This window comes from Pseudomassariella vexata (genome assembly GCF_002105095.1).
Source record: "Pseudomassariella vexata strain CBS 129021 chromosome Unknown BCR38scaffold_2, whole genome shotgun sequence".
Lineage (NCBI taxonomy): Eukaryota > Fungi > Ascomycota > Sordariomycetes > Amphisphaeriales > Pseudomassariaceae > Pseudomassariella > Pseudomassariella vexata.
In genome coordinates, this window is record NW_024467957.1 from 1,085,542 (window position 1) to 1,099,164 (window position 13,623).

General features: G+C 53.5%; 2 protein-coding genes across 2 annotated transcripts; one reads left to right on the top strand and one right to left on the bottom strand.

The window, feature by feature from the left end:
• Nucleotides 1-306: 306 nt before the first annotated feature.
• On the top strand, nt 307-4,732 carry BCR38DRAFT_405473 (cell division protein anillin-domain-containing protein; the record flags this gene model as incomplete). The annotated part of the gene is made up of 3 exons (XM_040857961.1): nt 307-3,403; nt 3,463-4,205; nt 4,244-4,732. The coding sequence occupies 3 exons, from the start codon at nt 307-309 to the stop codon at nt 4,730-4,732; spliced, it is 4,329 nt and encodes a 1,442-aa protein (XP_040719747.1).
• A 1,376-nt stretch (nt 4,733-6,108) lies between these two features.
• BCR38DRAFT_92857 (uncharacterized protein) lies at nt 6,109-6,946 on the bottom strand. The gene is made up of 2 exons (XM_040865772.1): nt 6,851-6,946; nt 6,109-6,788 (listed from the first exon to the last, which is right to left on the bottom strand). Exon 2 carries the CDS (start codon nt 6,767-6,769, stop codon nt 6,308-6,310), a length of 462 nt encoding a protein of 153 aa, XP_040719748.1. The 5' UTR covers nt 6,770-6,788; nt 6,851-6,946; the 3' UTR covers nt 6,109-6,307.
• Between the last annotated feature and the right edge of the window lie 6,677 nt (nt 6,947-13,623).

Genomic DNA, 13,623 nt, shown 5'->3' on the forward strand with positions numbered 1-13,623 from the left:
CGAGCACAACAACAATGGCTTCACAGCAGCCGGTGGGTACCAACTTGACAAGTTCTGTTACCGATGGTGCGATTGTTCGGTCGGCTAATGTTCCATCGCATCAATAGGTCACGCAACCTCTGCGCATCTCGAAAAACACCCCCACCCCTTCGCCAACTAAGAGTAGTATACCGCGCCCCTTGTCTGAGATTCCTGCGACAGAGAAGCGACGCAATTCCCCAAGCTGGAACCAGGCCACCAAGGTATTTTCCTCGCTTGACTCGCTGTCTTCGGAGGATGTTCTAGCTGACGCACGGCGCATAGAAAATGACCCTCAGCACCGATTCTTCTCCGTTCCAGTCGTCGCCACTAGATGGCACCACATCTCCACGCTTGTTCTGGCAAAACCGGAATTCCCACAAGAGCAGCAACAGCGAAAACGACCTGTATGGCGGCCGTTCTGGATCGCCGTCGCCTGTTCGGCGCTCCTCGATTGAGCGTCTGCAAAGAGCTTCGCGCGTCAAAAACAGTACCATGTTTGCGCGCGAGCAGAAACATGAGTATGATCCTACGCGCCTGCCAACCATCGAGCGCCCACTAGCCAAGGTCCAAGGCAACGCGTACGGCGGTACAGGCCGCCCCAACTTTCGCCCTAGTCACGGGCGCAGTGAGAGCGAGACGAGCACCTCCCTGTACAGCCCGTCAAGATTCCTCGTCAGTCCGACGACCGCTGCCAGTGGTCCACGAACTCCGAGCAAGGACCAAGCCTCGCCCATGAAATCTTCACTATCGATGGCGCGTTTCAAGAGCAGCAACGACTCCCAGTCTCTGGATTTCTCCGCCGACAACTCCTTCGACGAGCGCGAACTTCCCCAGGGCAAGGCGCTGCATCGCAACATGAAGAGTGTGACTTTCGATAACGGGCCACCTCAAGTCAACGAGTACGAAATGGCAACCCCGGATCTGTCCTCCATAGGGACCAACTCTCGGGAAGGCAGCTACGAGTCTGACGAGGATGATGACGACGACGAGTACGGCCTCTATCCAGGTGAAGACGGGGAGGCTCAGGACGACAGCTTCGATGCCACTCTAGAAGACACGGACAAGACTCCTGTCGTGGGCCCAGACGACTGGCGGCAGCAAGACCCGTTTGAGAGTAGCCCCATGCCCGAGCGGGCTCCCTCCCAACCAGCCGCGGCCAGGCCCCAGCATGGTCGCACCGATTCATCCACGTCGAGCGGTGACCACCGTCCACTCCCTCCTTTGCCCCCCATGGGTCTTACCAGAACACAATCGCCATCTTCGAACGGGCTCTCTGCCACGGCCGAACGTATGCATGGTGTTCGCCGAGACTTGCCTTCCCCTCCCGCCGCCGCTGCCAGCAAGTCGGAGATCCAGAACATCGGCAATGGCAAGATGTCATTGGAGGAGCGACTGAAGCTCATGATGCTTTCCGACGAAACCAGCCCCAAGGCGGCCGACAAGTCAGCCAAGTCCTTCACAGACAAGGCCTTCGCAGAGCAACAGCGGGAACGTCGCATGAGACGGGCGGGCGCTCGCGATAGAGTTGGTAGCCCCACCTCAGACCATGACATGGCAGACTCCGAGGCAGGCGAAGAAGATGACGCACTTGGCGACCTCTCTGGTCTTGACATGGACTACCAGTTCCCAAGCATCTCTAGACAGTCCATCATGAAACGCGTTAACGGCAACAAGGACCTGGAGATGGAGTCAGACTTCCACTTCAACTCGTCCCCAGCTCCTTCCAGCTCCGAGCGACGCACGCCCTATGATCCGGACGTCCCCATTGCTAGTATCGAGGACTCGATTCTTGAGGATGTTGCCGAGAAAAGCGAGGACGAATCTAGTGTTATCATCAAAGGCACTGACGACGAGAAGGATGATGTCTATGATCTCTACGGGCGATCTGAGGATGATCATTCGGAAACGGAAGAGACCGAAAGGGATGATGACGACGACAGTGACAGTCAGTACTCGGATGAAGTTGAAAAGGCTCAAACACAGTCACCGGAAGATGATTCTGTCACAACTCCCCGTGCAGCTACCTCCCCAGCAGAGATGAGTATCACAAACTTCAGCGCCACGCTCCCCCAGGTGAACACCAGCGGTGCGAAGGACACCGACTTTACCCGCAGCTTCCAATCATACATGCTTCCTAAGCCAAAGGAGTCTGATGCTGTCATTCACACTGAAAGCCATAAGTCGTCTGAAGCGCAACGGTACTCGCAGAGACCTCGTACTCCGGACCAGCCCCTATCGAAGCCCGAATATGACGGCTCAGGATGGGGCGAGCCCGACGAGGATGAGGAAGAGGAGGAGGAGCCTGGCACGCCCGAGTCTGTGATTCACCACCCCGTCTCAGACGATGACTATGAGGACGAGGAGGAGAATGAAGAGGAGTACCCTGAGGAGCATCACGGGGAGCATCATGAGGAGGAGGAGGAGGAGGAGGAGCACCCTGGGGAGCACCATGAGACGCATGAAGAGGAGCCTCGAACGGAACCTCAAGAGGAGCCCAAAGAGGAGCCGCTAGAATGTCCCGAGGTTCCTGAGCGAGTCGCCACTATCAAGAGCGCTTCGGGCTCCAAGTTGAAGACGCGACCTTCTGCTACTCCTTCTGACCTATTGTCAATGAGGGAAGCCCGCCGACACGTCAGCCACGAAGTAATGATGCCAGAAATCCCCGCGATTCCTGACCGTCATCGAAACCGGCTTTCCCGAGATTTCGACACCGAACAAACTGATGCTCCAAACGGCAACTTCTTGGACCGTCATCCCAGCTTCAAAAAGCGCAGCCTGACTTTAGATCTTGACTTGGGCCTCAGCCTTGATCAGGACTTTGACCGCGTCATTGAGGCACAAAAGGTGGCATTCCAACAACTTTCCTTTGCAAACGAATTCCTGGCTGCAAGTAGCAGTCCCACTAGACAAGTGTCTACATCCCAAGTCGTCGTGGCGACGGATAAGATGCCCGGACGTACCCCTGGCCGCAAGTTATCTACCGAAGCCCGACTCAATGCTAACATCACCGCTCGTAAACAGCGCGGTTACCTCATGCGCCAAAACACGAAGCTGGTCACAGCTAGCGACAAGCAAACAGAAGACGCCAGAGAAGGCACCCGATCGGCGGGAAATTCGCCTGTCAAGCAGACAGCACGTCCGCAGTCGTGGACGGTCGAACCGTGGAATGGCAGGCCGCGGCAGCGAAGTATCAAGAAGAGAAGTATTCCTAGCATGAGTGGGCCGGTCCCGCCTGTGCCTGGTCAGGAAACTAACGCCACCGCTCTCTCGACCATGCCTGAGGAGACGCAACCAGAACTCGCAACCGACGAGTGTGGCGAAAGAGGTCGATTGTTCGTGAAAGTTATGGGCGTCAAGGACCTTGACCTGCCTCTGCCCAGGAGTGAGTTTATTTTGTCCATCAAGCCAACTTGAAGTAGCGTTTTCGCTGACGTTAACCAGCCGAACGAACATGGTTCAGCCTGACGTTGGACAACGGCGTTCATTGTGTCACAACTGCTTGGCTGGAGTTGGCACGCAATGCGCCTATCGGTCAAGAATTTGAACTCGTCGTCCCCAACGACCTGGAGTTCCAACTAACTCTCAACGTCAAACTAGAAAGGCCCGAACCTCAGCATGAGCCATTGTCTCCGGCCAAAGCAACCAAGGTGGCGAAGCCGAAGATCTCCACGTTTTCCCGTGTGTTTGGCAGCCCCAAGAAGCGCAAGGAGATGGAGGCGCGGATGAAGGCCGAAGAGGAGGCTTACGCTTTGGCCCAACGCGAGGCAGCGACGAGACAAAGGAAGGTCGCGCCCTCGGCGTGGGATCTTCTGTCGCCCTTGGCCGCTGAGGATGGCAGCTTTGCAAGGTCCTATGTATGCCTCAAGGAACACGAGAGCCGCTGCTACGGACGACCGTACATGGCCGAGATAGCTGCCTTCAACGAGTGGGCCACGGAGGAACCCGGTTTCGCAAGCAGCGTCAAGAGTAAGCGCGCAGGAGCTGGCAGCGCGGTTGTGCGCCGTGCCCCTTACAAGATTGGCAAACTGGAAGTGCAGCTCTTGTTTGTCCCCAGACCCAAGGGTGCGGGTGACGATGACATGCCCAAGAGCATGAACTCGTGCATTCGCGAGTTGAAGGCCGCCGAGGAGAGATTGAGCCGTAACTGGGAAGGCCATCTGAGCCAACAAGGGGGTGATTGTCCTGTAAGTGTGCCTTCGCCCCTTTTCTGAATATATAATAGACGACTAACGAACGCTACCGGCAGTACTGGCGCCGCCGCTACTTCAAACTTGTTGGACAGAAGTTGACGGCATACCATGAAGCTACCCGCCAACCTCGCGCAACCATCAACTTGTCCAACGCCAAGCGCCTTATTGATGACCGCCGCGCACTGACTCAACCCGATACGACTGTTCGCGCCGGCAAGCGTCGCCGCTCTGCCTTCGCCGAGGAGGAAGAGGGCTACATGTTCGTCGAGGAGGGTTTCCGCATCCGCTTCAACAACGGCGAGGTCATCGACTTCTACGCTGACACGGCCGAGGATAAGGAAGGCTGGATGAAAGTACTCGGAGACGTGGTTGGTCGCGCCAGTGGCGACGACGAGCCTGCTCCTGGCACTGCCAACAGCCGCAAGAAGTGGTGCGAGCTCGTCCTTAAGCGGGAAGAGGCGCTTCGCAAGCGAGCCGAGGGCAAACGGGTTCATTCGCGAACGAAAAGCATGATTGTCTGAGCTGTGCTTGGGTCACTCCATCATGTTTTGTTTATGCATGGACACGCATCATGCTTATCTGTGGATGAGAAACGACTTCGACCAGGAGAGACACGTCAAAAACGTATTGTATGATCTACGAATCCGCGAAGAACGAGTTGAGGAGATTCACGATCTGAATGCGCTACGTTCCGTCTGCTCTCTTCCGTCCTTCTTCCCTTCCCACCAACCCTGGATTATTCTTTTCATTTCTTCATTTCTTGTTACTGTAATAGTTTCTGGACGAGAACTGCTCGCGCATTGCATACAAATGCCCCGGGAGCTGGGAGAAGCAGTTCGTGGATGATTGGTGAAATAAGGGAAGACCGATGATTTTTGTGGCGATACGGCGTGTTACAAGCGGAGTTACGACCGGGGGTTGTGTATGGAGTATAATAAAGATGCATACCATTTGAGATTTTTGTTATTTGATACTGGTGATGAGTGTTCGGCGGCGTTCTGAATGGCTGATGGTCATGCTTGCGTGCGGATAGGCAAAGAGAGTTGTTGCCGAGCACACAGTTCTGGTGCCGCTGATTATGAAAGACCCGGACTTTCACCTGCGTGGCAACAGATATCTATCTACCTTGGTCGAATGTCGAGAGCATACCTTTGGGGACCATGTCCACTGGACACACGTCAAGAGTCGACGGCAGCAAGTGCCAGATATGTAATGGCAAGCCTCGGGTTCATGGGTGTGTTTTGGGCACTTCATCAGCCAGTTAGCTACTTGTTCGTATGTTACAGTCAAGGGATTGGAAGAAACCCCAACCATGCAGCAATGCCTCCGAGTAGATGAGCGGCTTGTATCCGCGCTTGATTCGTAACCACAATCGCAAACTAAACCAGTCATTCCGAGTTGAGAATACCAAAACACGGGATGATATCAACGCAGATATCTGCCCAAAACGAAACCCATAACAGTAAATAAACCATCACCAAGGCAAGTAAGCGTTATTCAGACTGGGTGGGCAATTGCCTGATCAACTTGTAATCAAGTTCATCAATCGAGCTCATTCGAAACCAGGAGCCTGGTAATTCAACATAGCCCATTTCAACTCATCATTACTCATGGAAAGGTCACTCAATGATTATAGATCCGGACTTTGACTTGTGATGAATGACTGCTAAGAGGGATGAGGCAAAATCGGAGTCTGTCCGAGGTCCGCCAGTTAATATTACTGTAGTTTGTGGGCGTCTCAGAATGGGGGCAGGCACCATGGCCAAGCACTTCGTGGCTGCTCGCAGAGAATTCTCCAAGCGCAAATAGGGGTGATACAGGTGGTGAGATCATTTATGGACTATAGAAGCCGGCTTGTCACAACGTCCCCAAATACTTCAGCATTGGGAAGGCATTAGTTCTTGTTCCCAGCATTAGACTGAAGGCTAAAAAAGCAAATAACTACAAATGACTATAATTTCACCTTCCAAGTTCACCACCCCCTTCCAGTTCCGCATGGGGAACTCTGATCGAAGTGTTTCATTGTATCAGATGGCTTTGCTGAGGTCTCTTTTTAGGTTGAATACGTCCATGACGAAATCTTAAATCAGCATCCATCATGACTTTAGAACATCCTTGATTACTCTGACTTTGCTTCCATGCTCGGATTCTCTCAGCGGCATAGGAGATCTATCCTGCACGGTAGCCTCGGTCCGACCCAGCAAGGCTCTTTCATCACAACATTGCCAACGAGCCATATAAATTAGCTGCGGCCAGGGTATTTCCCAGCATTGATTGAACAGCACATCAACCTGAGACCAGATGTCTCGACCGAGTGAGATGTAACACAGCAACCGCAATACCCACCCTGTAGTTCGTTTCTGTTGCAGAGGATGAGTCCTTATACTCATACAACGTAAGTCCACATCCACCAGAGGCCCTATCCCTAGAGCACTGATGTAGACTGCTTGCCTCGAAGTATTCAACAATTTCCCACGTTGAATCATGCGGATGTTGGGATCCAGAAGGCCGTCAACCGCAAGCCCTACCAGTGGGCTAGCCAAGTCGAACCCAGTCATATGCTAGATCGCCTGCTGCCTGTAATGGGAGGACTGGTATTAGCAAGGCTGAGCAAATGAATACCAAGGCTCTAGCCATACTTGGCAGGATTTGAGCAGAAGCATGGGAATAGGTGTCCTGATTCAAAATGTCGACCATTCCGACGTTACTCGCCATCAGCTTGACTTATACACCAGCGGACAGGCATTGCCCGACTTGCTGGTCCGCAGGAATCTCACTCGACAAAGAATTCACCTGTCGTGATGTATTGATATGACGTAAAGCCCAGATTATGCCCTGCAGAGACACCATTTAATGCTTTGACATCGACAAGAGGCGAGGGCCATGACCAACAACAAGCCAAGACGTCGGATACCCAGCAGCGACTCGTTCGTAGCGTGCGAAAGCTGTTGCCGAACCCGGCTGACAATCATATACTTTTGTAGAGTGGCAGCGGCGTTTTCCAGATGTAGGTCTGGTTCCAGCACGCATTGGTCCGTCCCATCTACAGCCCAGAACTATCACCGGCAACACAGGTAGGTACCATTCGTGGACCATAAGGACAAGTGACTAGAAAAACCACATTAACCGTTTATCGTCAAAGTCAGTACCGGAGCATATTTCGGCAAGACATACGTCACGACACCACGGTCCAGCCGGGCTCGCCCCGGTATCTAGAACTCTGAGCAAAGACACAGGCCGCAGATGAGAATCGTGAACTCCGGTGCCCATTCCAACCCTTGTCTTTGACAGCATGACCGGCTGTCAAGGGTACTTTGCAGGCAATTATCGGGCAACCCGCGCAGCCCGAGTCACGGGCGAGATAATGTTGTCTGGGCATGAGAATTATATGATTCTCGCCAGTGAAGTCGGTTTTGCCACCCACATCTTGACAATCAGCGTGGTGTGAACACCATGCCACCCGAACGTATATTGATCTCAAGGCTGCACACCATAGTTGGTTGAAGACCCGAAGACTGATGCAGTGGCATCATCAGCGAGTGCATGTCTATTGAGCCATGACAGAGAACCCCGCCCACTCCCACCAACGTCCAGGAGAAGACCGAGCGACGCAGCGGTCCGTCAATTGCATTACTATTGTTCCCGTGACGGACTGTCTGACCGACCCTCCTGCCTGCCTGCCTGCCTGCCTGCCTGCTGTGCAGCGAAGATCCATGACCTCAACTAGCAAGTCAGTCCGGTCCAGTTCTTTTCCCTTTGAGCTTCTCCGGGCTTTATGCCGCAACCTCTCAACAGGCATAGTGCCCGCCTACCAAGAAGAAGGTCAAGGGAGTTCTCTCGGCACGTTTCAGAAGTCGATCTGGGATATCTGGCTGGCCTTGTAAGTGGGAACCGGCCAGACTGGGGGTCCCTACCCTGAGGACCAAATGTTGGCTCGTTGACCAGACAGTGCCGGCCACCAACGTGTATTAGGGCCGACGAGATGATGGGCTTGAGATGATGGAATAAGCTGTCCCTCCGGAATGTTGGGACGACGAAAAGGTTGGCGAGGCACCCACTCTGTTGGTCGGTCGGTCGCAGTCTTCCATGAGAGAGAGCAACATATGACAAGATTTTACCATTGGAGGGAAATGCCTTTTCCTCATTGGGTTGATGATGCGATTGCAGGCGGCTGGGCGATCCGTTATGGCTTCTCCGGAGTTACCCATACTTGTAGGGCGCAACGGGATCGAGATGGACAATGTTTGGTCATACCGTGTCCGCTATCCGTACACCGAACGTCTTCAATGACAAAAGTCGTTCTGGAAGGCCACTGGATCCTTCCGACCGGGACCGTGGTCTCCAGTCAGGCAATCGGTCGGTCACTCAGCACCACGTCAGCAACATTAGAGATTGTAGCACAAGACCACATGTCTGTCATGGTTTCGGATAGCCGACCCTCTTGAGTCAAAGCAAACCCCGAACACACGACTCATTGAGAGCGGAACAAGACGACTGACTGATGACTGATGGCTGGTCCATTCCGTCCTTGTAAGCTGTGTGTGTCCTGCGTCCAGTTTAGGGCCCCCCCCTCCCCCCACACGTACGAGCTAAATAAAGGCAGACCAGTTTGTCTGTGCAGAACGAAATTCTGATGAGAAATAGAGCCGATATCTGAAACACCACTACTTGACCAAGCGTTGCCAACAATGACAGGTCGTTGAGAGGGAAGGGGGTCCTGAGTATGTTCCACGTTATGTGATAGATCGGTGGCATGGCATTGGATACTGCCGAACAGACGGAGCATGTGGCCGATTTCAGCCCTCTTGGTCTCTTTCCCCACAATGCCTGGAGTAATATTTACCGTCCGTTCTAGGCTGTTTGCTGGGCATAAAGCAACAAGACACGTTCATGGCCAGCAGACACTCTACTCTCTCCGATCAGGACTGCCGCTGAGGCGGGGGTAATAGATATTTTCGGAGGCGTGGCTCGTCTCGTGATGCCCACTGTCTTACCCACCATGCTGAAGACTGCCGTGGGGTATACGCGCCTCTTGCCGCTGCGAATAGTCGACGCCTCAGCCAATCCACTCGACTTGGCTCGTGTACTGAGCAGGTAGGTCAATGGCTGGGAGGCAATCTATTTCAAACCCGGCCCTAAACCTGGCCCATGGTGCGAGGGCCCAAGTCGTTGAGCGAGGTGCGGCATGGGGAGACCTGGATCCTGCGTGGACCATGGACGGTGGTGGACTCGGCCAATTGTTGATTGACCAACTGCACCCCATCCAAATCAGCTGGGAACAACGTAGCGCTGGTCTGGTCCAGTTCCACGCGTCATAATCTCAATCGATGTTCTGGAAGAAGTTGTGACGAGCCGTACCTGTTTCATGTTCCTGGCCAAAAGGACGAGGGGTGCACTTGGACTTCCGCATTCAACGCCCGTGGTGCCTGTTTCAGATCTGTGCATGACATGCCATTGTGGACTGTACCGTCGGAGGAGCGTGCTTTTTTGCACCTTTTCGAGCACAGAGACACCATGCCGTAAACTCGAGTCCAGGTCGTTGCAGCCCACATCGAGTATGCAAAGCCGCACCGCCGTCTGCTCTCATCCCGCATGCCTGCACGCAAAGGCCGGTTCATGCACGATTCAGGCACACACCAATTGGCACGTCGCCTTGCCTGCTGCATGACGTGCCCAATCCATGCTGCCAACGCTATCTTTGAGGCGGTCGATCACAACTCCATAGGTCTATTCTCCGGCTGCACAGCACGGGGAATTGTGCGAGGACTGCGGATGTTTCAACGACTTTTGCGATAGTGATCCCATCGGGCCTGTTTCAGGCGAATACCCCTGGGAATGTGTGGCTGCACGTGTAAGTCGGGTTTGGGCCGCCAAGATGATGCGAAAAGCGTGGTTGCAATTTCGACTTGGATTCGCAGCCTTCGGATTGCGACGATGATGGGTGTGCAATGGGCTAGACTTCTGAACCGACGAAGGGAGCCAGACTACTTCTAAAGCGTGACAAAGGAATTGGTAATGATTGAAAGTTTAACCTTGAGACTCCTCGCACCTCAACTACTGAGCTCAAGAGCCCCTTCTGGTTAGATAGGCAATCGAGCCTCTGTTACTTAGATCGGAGACCGTTTATCCTGAACTCTGCTCAAATTTTCAATTCGCCGTGTGGGACGCAGGCCGCATCAAGGAAAGAGCCGATCTCGCCTTCAACGTTGCTCTTGCGCCCAATCAGTCGTGGTGTGTGGATGGATGTCGTGCGTTGAAGAATCTCCCTTTGGCGCGGGAATCTCGCATCCAATATCCAAGATGCTACTCTTTAGCAGAGCCGCCAGGGCGCATCAGTGGGCAGCGTGCCGAAAAGTAGGCCGTTCAAGAAGCGGCCAGCGGAGCGGGTAGACAGACTACACGATGAGAATATGCTATTTCTGTCGACGTTGTCATCGCACAGAAGCACGAGACGCGAAGCACAGAGGCGGGGAGCATGTGAAGCAGCCAATCATGGGCCTGAAGAGCTCACCTGAACCGGCAATGCAGGCGATACGCAATGCTGGGTCGAGCTCCTCCGGCCTTTCGATTGGTTATCCATGGCATTTGAAAGCATCGTAATTAAGCTTAGCAAATTTGGCCCAAGATCTCCACTTGAAACAAGACACTCTGTGGCGCTAGAAAAGAAGCTCTATTGGGACGACAGTCGGGTGAGCTATATTCGGGGCCATCTCGAGCTGATACGCTGCGAACGAGTTCAGCGCATTAGGAAACCCTGATGGGCGCCGGATTTTGTGTTGAGCGTAACGCCGGGAGTCTCGGTCCTAGGTGCACTGCTTGCTGTGCTGCGATACTAATAAATCGGATGGCATGTTGTGGTGCAGTGGCTCGCGAGCTCCCAAAATAGCGGACAACAGGCCAAAAAAAGAAGTCGTCGCGTCGTCTGACAGGAGCTCTTCATTACATTGTAGGTGCTAACAGGAACGAGAACGAGAAGCTTTTGGTCACAGCGGACCTGTGCCAATGCTGCCCGACAATTGTTTCCAGCGATCGAAACGATAAACAAGCTAGCAGTCCGCCAATATGGATTTGTTTGCGATGCAACCTGACGTGCTCGTGAGATTGCGGCAGGAGCTTTGCAGCTGGAGCTCGCAACGATGTCACCCTAGCACTCGTGCAGAGTGGAGGTTCCCTGTAGCAAAAAAATGCTTGCAACTCGCGAGTGGTGATGAATACGAGAGACAGAGACGGACCGGGCAGGCTGGACGACAAAAAGTCGTAAAGATAATGTCCCCAAACCCATGAGCTTCTGCAAGGGTAACGAACGGGACAATCAAGCAAGCAGAGAGAGAGATGTGGCCTTGTTGCCCTGTTGCTCAGCTACCTGGGCCTTGCCCATATCACCAAAGATCAATGTGATGGTTTCAAGTTTCGGAATATGCTGGCCATGACGATCAAACAGGTCCGCCTGCCGTCTTGGGATGCCAACCATGGTAAACAGTGCACGTTTACCGAAGATCGCCGTAGTCCTCGTCCGTGACTTGCATCGTCTACTCCGGACTGACGTCCGTGTGGCCGGGAACCACGATGCAGAAGCACCGGTGCAGTTGTGACACTGGCGGATGACAGTCCCGAAGCCGTTGGCAGATCATAGCCACCATCATTACAGCGTAGGAGCTTGCGTTATTTTAATAACGGCAGCTCTCGGACAATGACCTTCTGAAGTCGCGGATAGACCCTGGCGAATACGTTCAGATCGGGCGACTGCAAGACCGATGGCGGGCCTTTCTTCTGGCGCGTATGATATCACCTGGGCATCATGGACTGAGACCGCGAAGTAGGTGGCTGGTAGAAACGGCCTATTCCGTTGAAATAATGAAGTTTATCTGCGGGGCCACGTCCCAGCCCACGATGTGCATTTGTCACTTCACTCCACACCATGGAGCAAGGACGCATGTTGAAGTTACCAAAGCAGCCAGTCAAATTATCGTGACGGAGAGCGAGCAGCCCCGTTAGCCGCGACTCAAGCCATGGCTGCTGCTGGCTTGGTACCATGACGGCCAGGTGGCGGGAGTCGCTGCAGCGGACAAGCATGAAGCCGCGACGCAGACTATTTTGCTATCGGCTGGCGTCCTAGCTAACGCTGACGACGTCCTTTCTCTCAACCTTGAAGGGAGCTCCTCTGATTAACACAATTGAAAATAGACATACCTTATTCCACTGCCAGATAATCGACCACAATAATCATCTGTAGCGCCCAGCCTGAAGCATTTCCCCTTACCAGACACGGGGCCTGGTTATACACAGCCACACTTGGTGGTGTTGTCGATATTGCGCTTGCACAATGCCGCGACCTGGTGCCATGCGACGGGTCGTGAATGAGTGGTTGGAGGTTGTCTGCGTATCGCGGAGTCTGCTTCTGCCAAGGCCGGTTCGCTGGCGGAGAGCGCCTTCTCGCCGAAGAGCAAGTTAGAACGGGTGGGTACCGTCCCGGGATAGTTTAGCGCCCTTTTTCTGAAGCAATGCACCAGGCGTGTTTCAGAATTCTGGCAGGGGTTTGCGTGCTCATAGGCTCTGCAGTCCAGTCCAAGCTTGGCAGCAGCGACAGGGGACCGAGGGGGAAGATGCCGTGCAGAACCCATCTAGAAGGGAGAAGGTCGGTCTTTTGATGGGAAAAAGGGAAAAAGAGACGACAGAGTCAGCATAAAGCAGCGCCGCGAGTTTGCCGACTGGCGACATGTTTACCCACGCTTTCTTTGGGGGTCCGAGTACCGATACCTTTGCGCTCAGGGGGGCAATTGGATATCGCAAGCGTTGAGAGTGGGATAACAACGTGGCTTGTCACCGTTAGTTGTGGAACTCTATTGCTCTCTCTAGCTGCTATTGACACTTGACAAGTGCTCATTTCTTGTTTGGAGAGACGCTTGAGTGATGAAGGAATCAGACGGCGGCAGTCCAAGCAACACGTCGATAGACAAGTTGGACAGATGAGTTTGATGATAGGCTTATGACTAGTGTGAGCGAGTAGTTCGGCATCTTCTTGATCTCATCCTAGCATGAATTACGCATTAGAGGTTACTGCGTTTACTTTTGACCATTACCAGCATGAATTTACCAATTGCCAATGTCTGTCTACGAGTACTAACAGAGTTTCCGAACTGGCCAACGTGACGAAGGCATTTGGGCCGCAGCCCCTGATCTTTTCTCAATTTGTTGTCTTTTAAGCCAACTTCAGAAGGTCTAACGAGTTGGCAGAACGTGTTCAATCCAGCAAATCAGAGCGGGGCTGATTGCCTATCTTCGCGGGTCAACAACAAGCATGAGCCGCAAACCACGACTGGGAAAACACAGAGCCAGAACCATCACTATTCCACCGTGACGCATCAGCGAGCGGAAATTGCGCTGACCCATCGCTTACACCCCTACTCCGTCC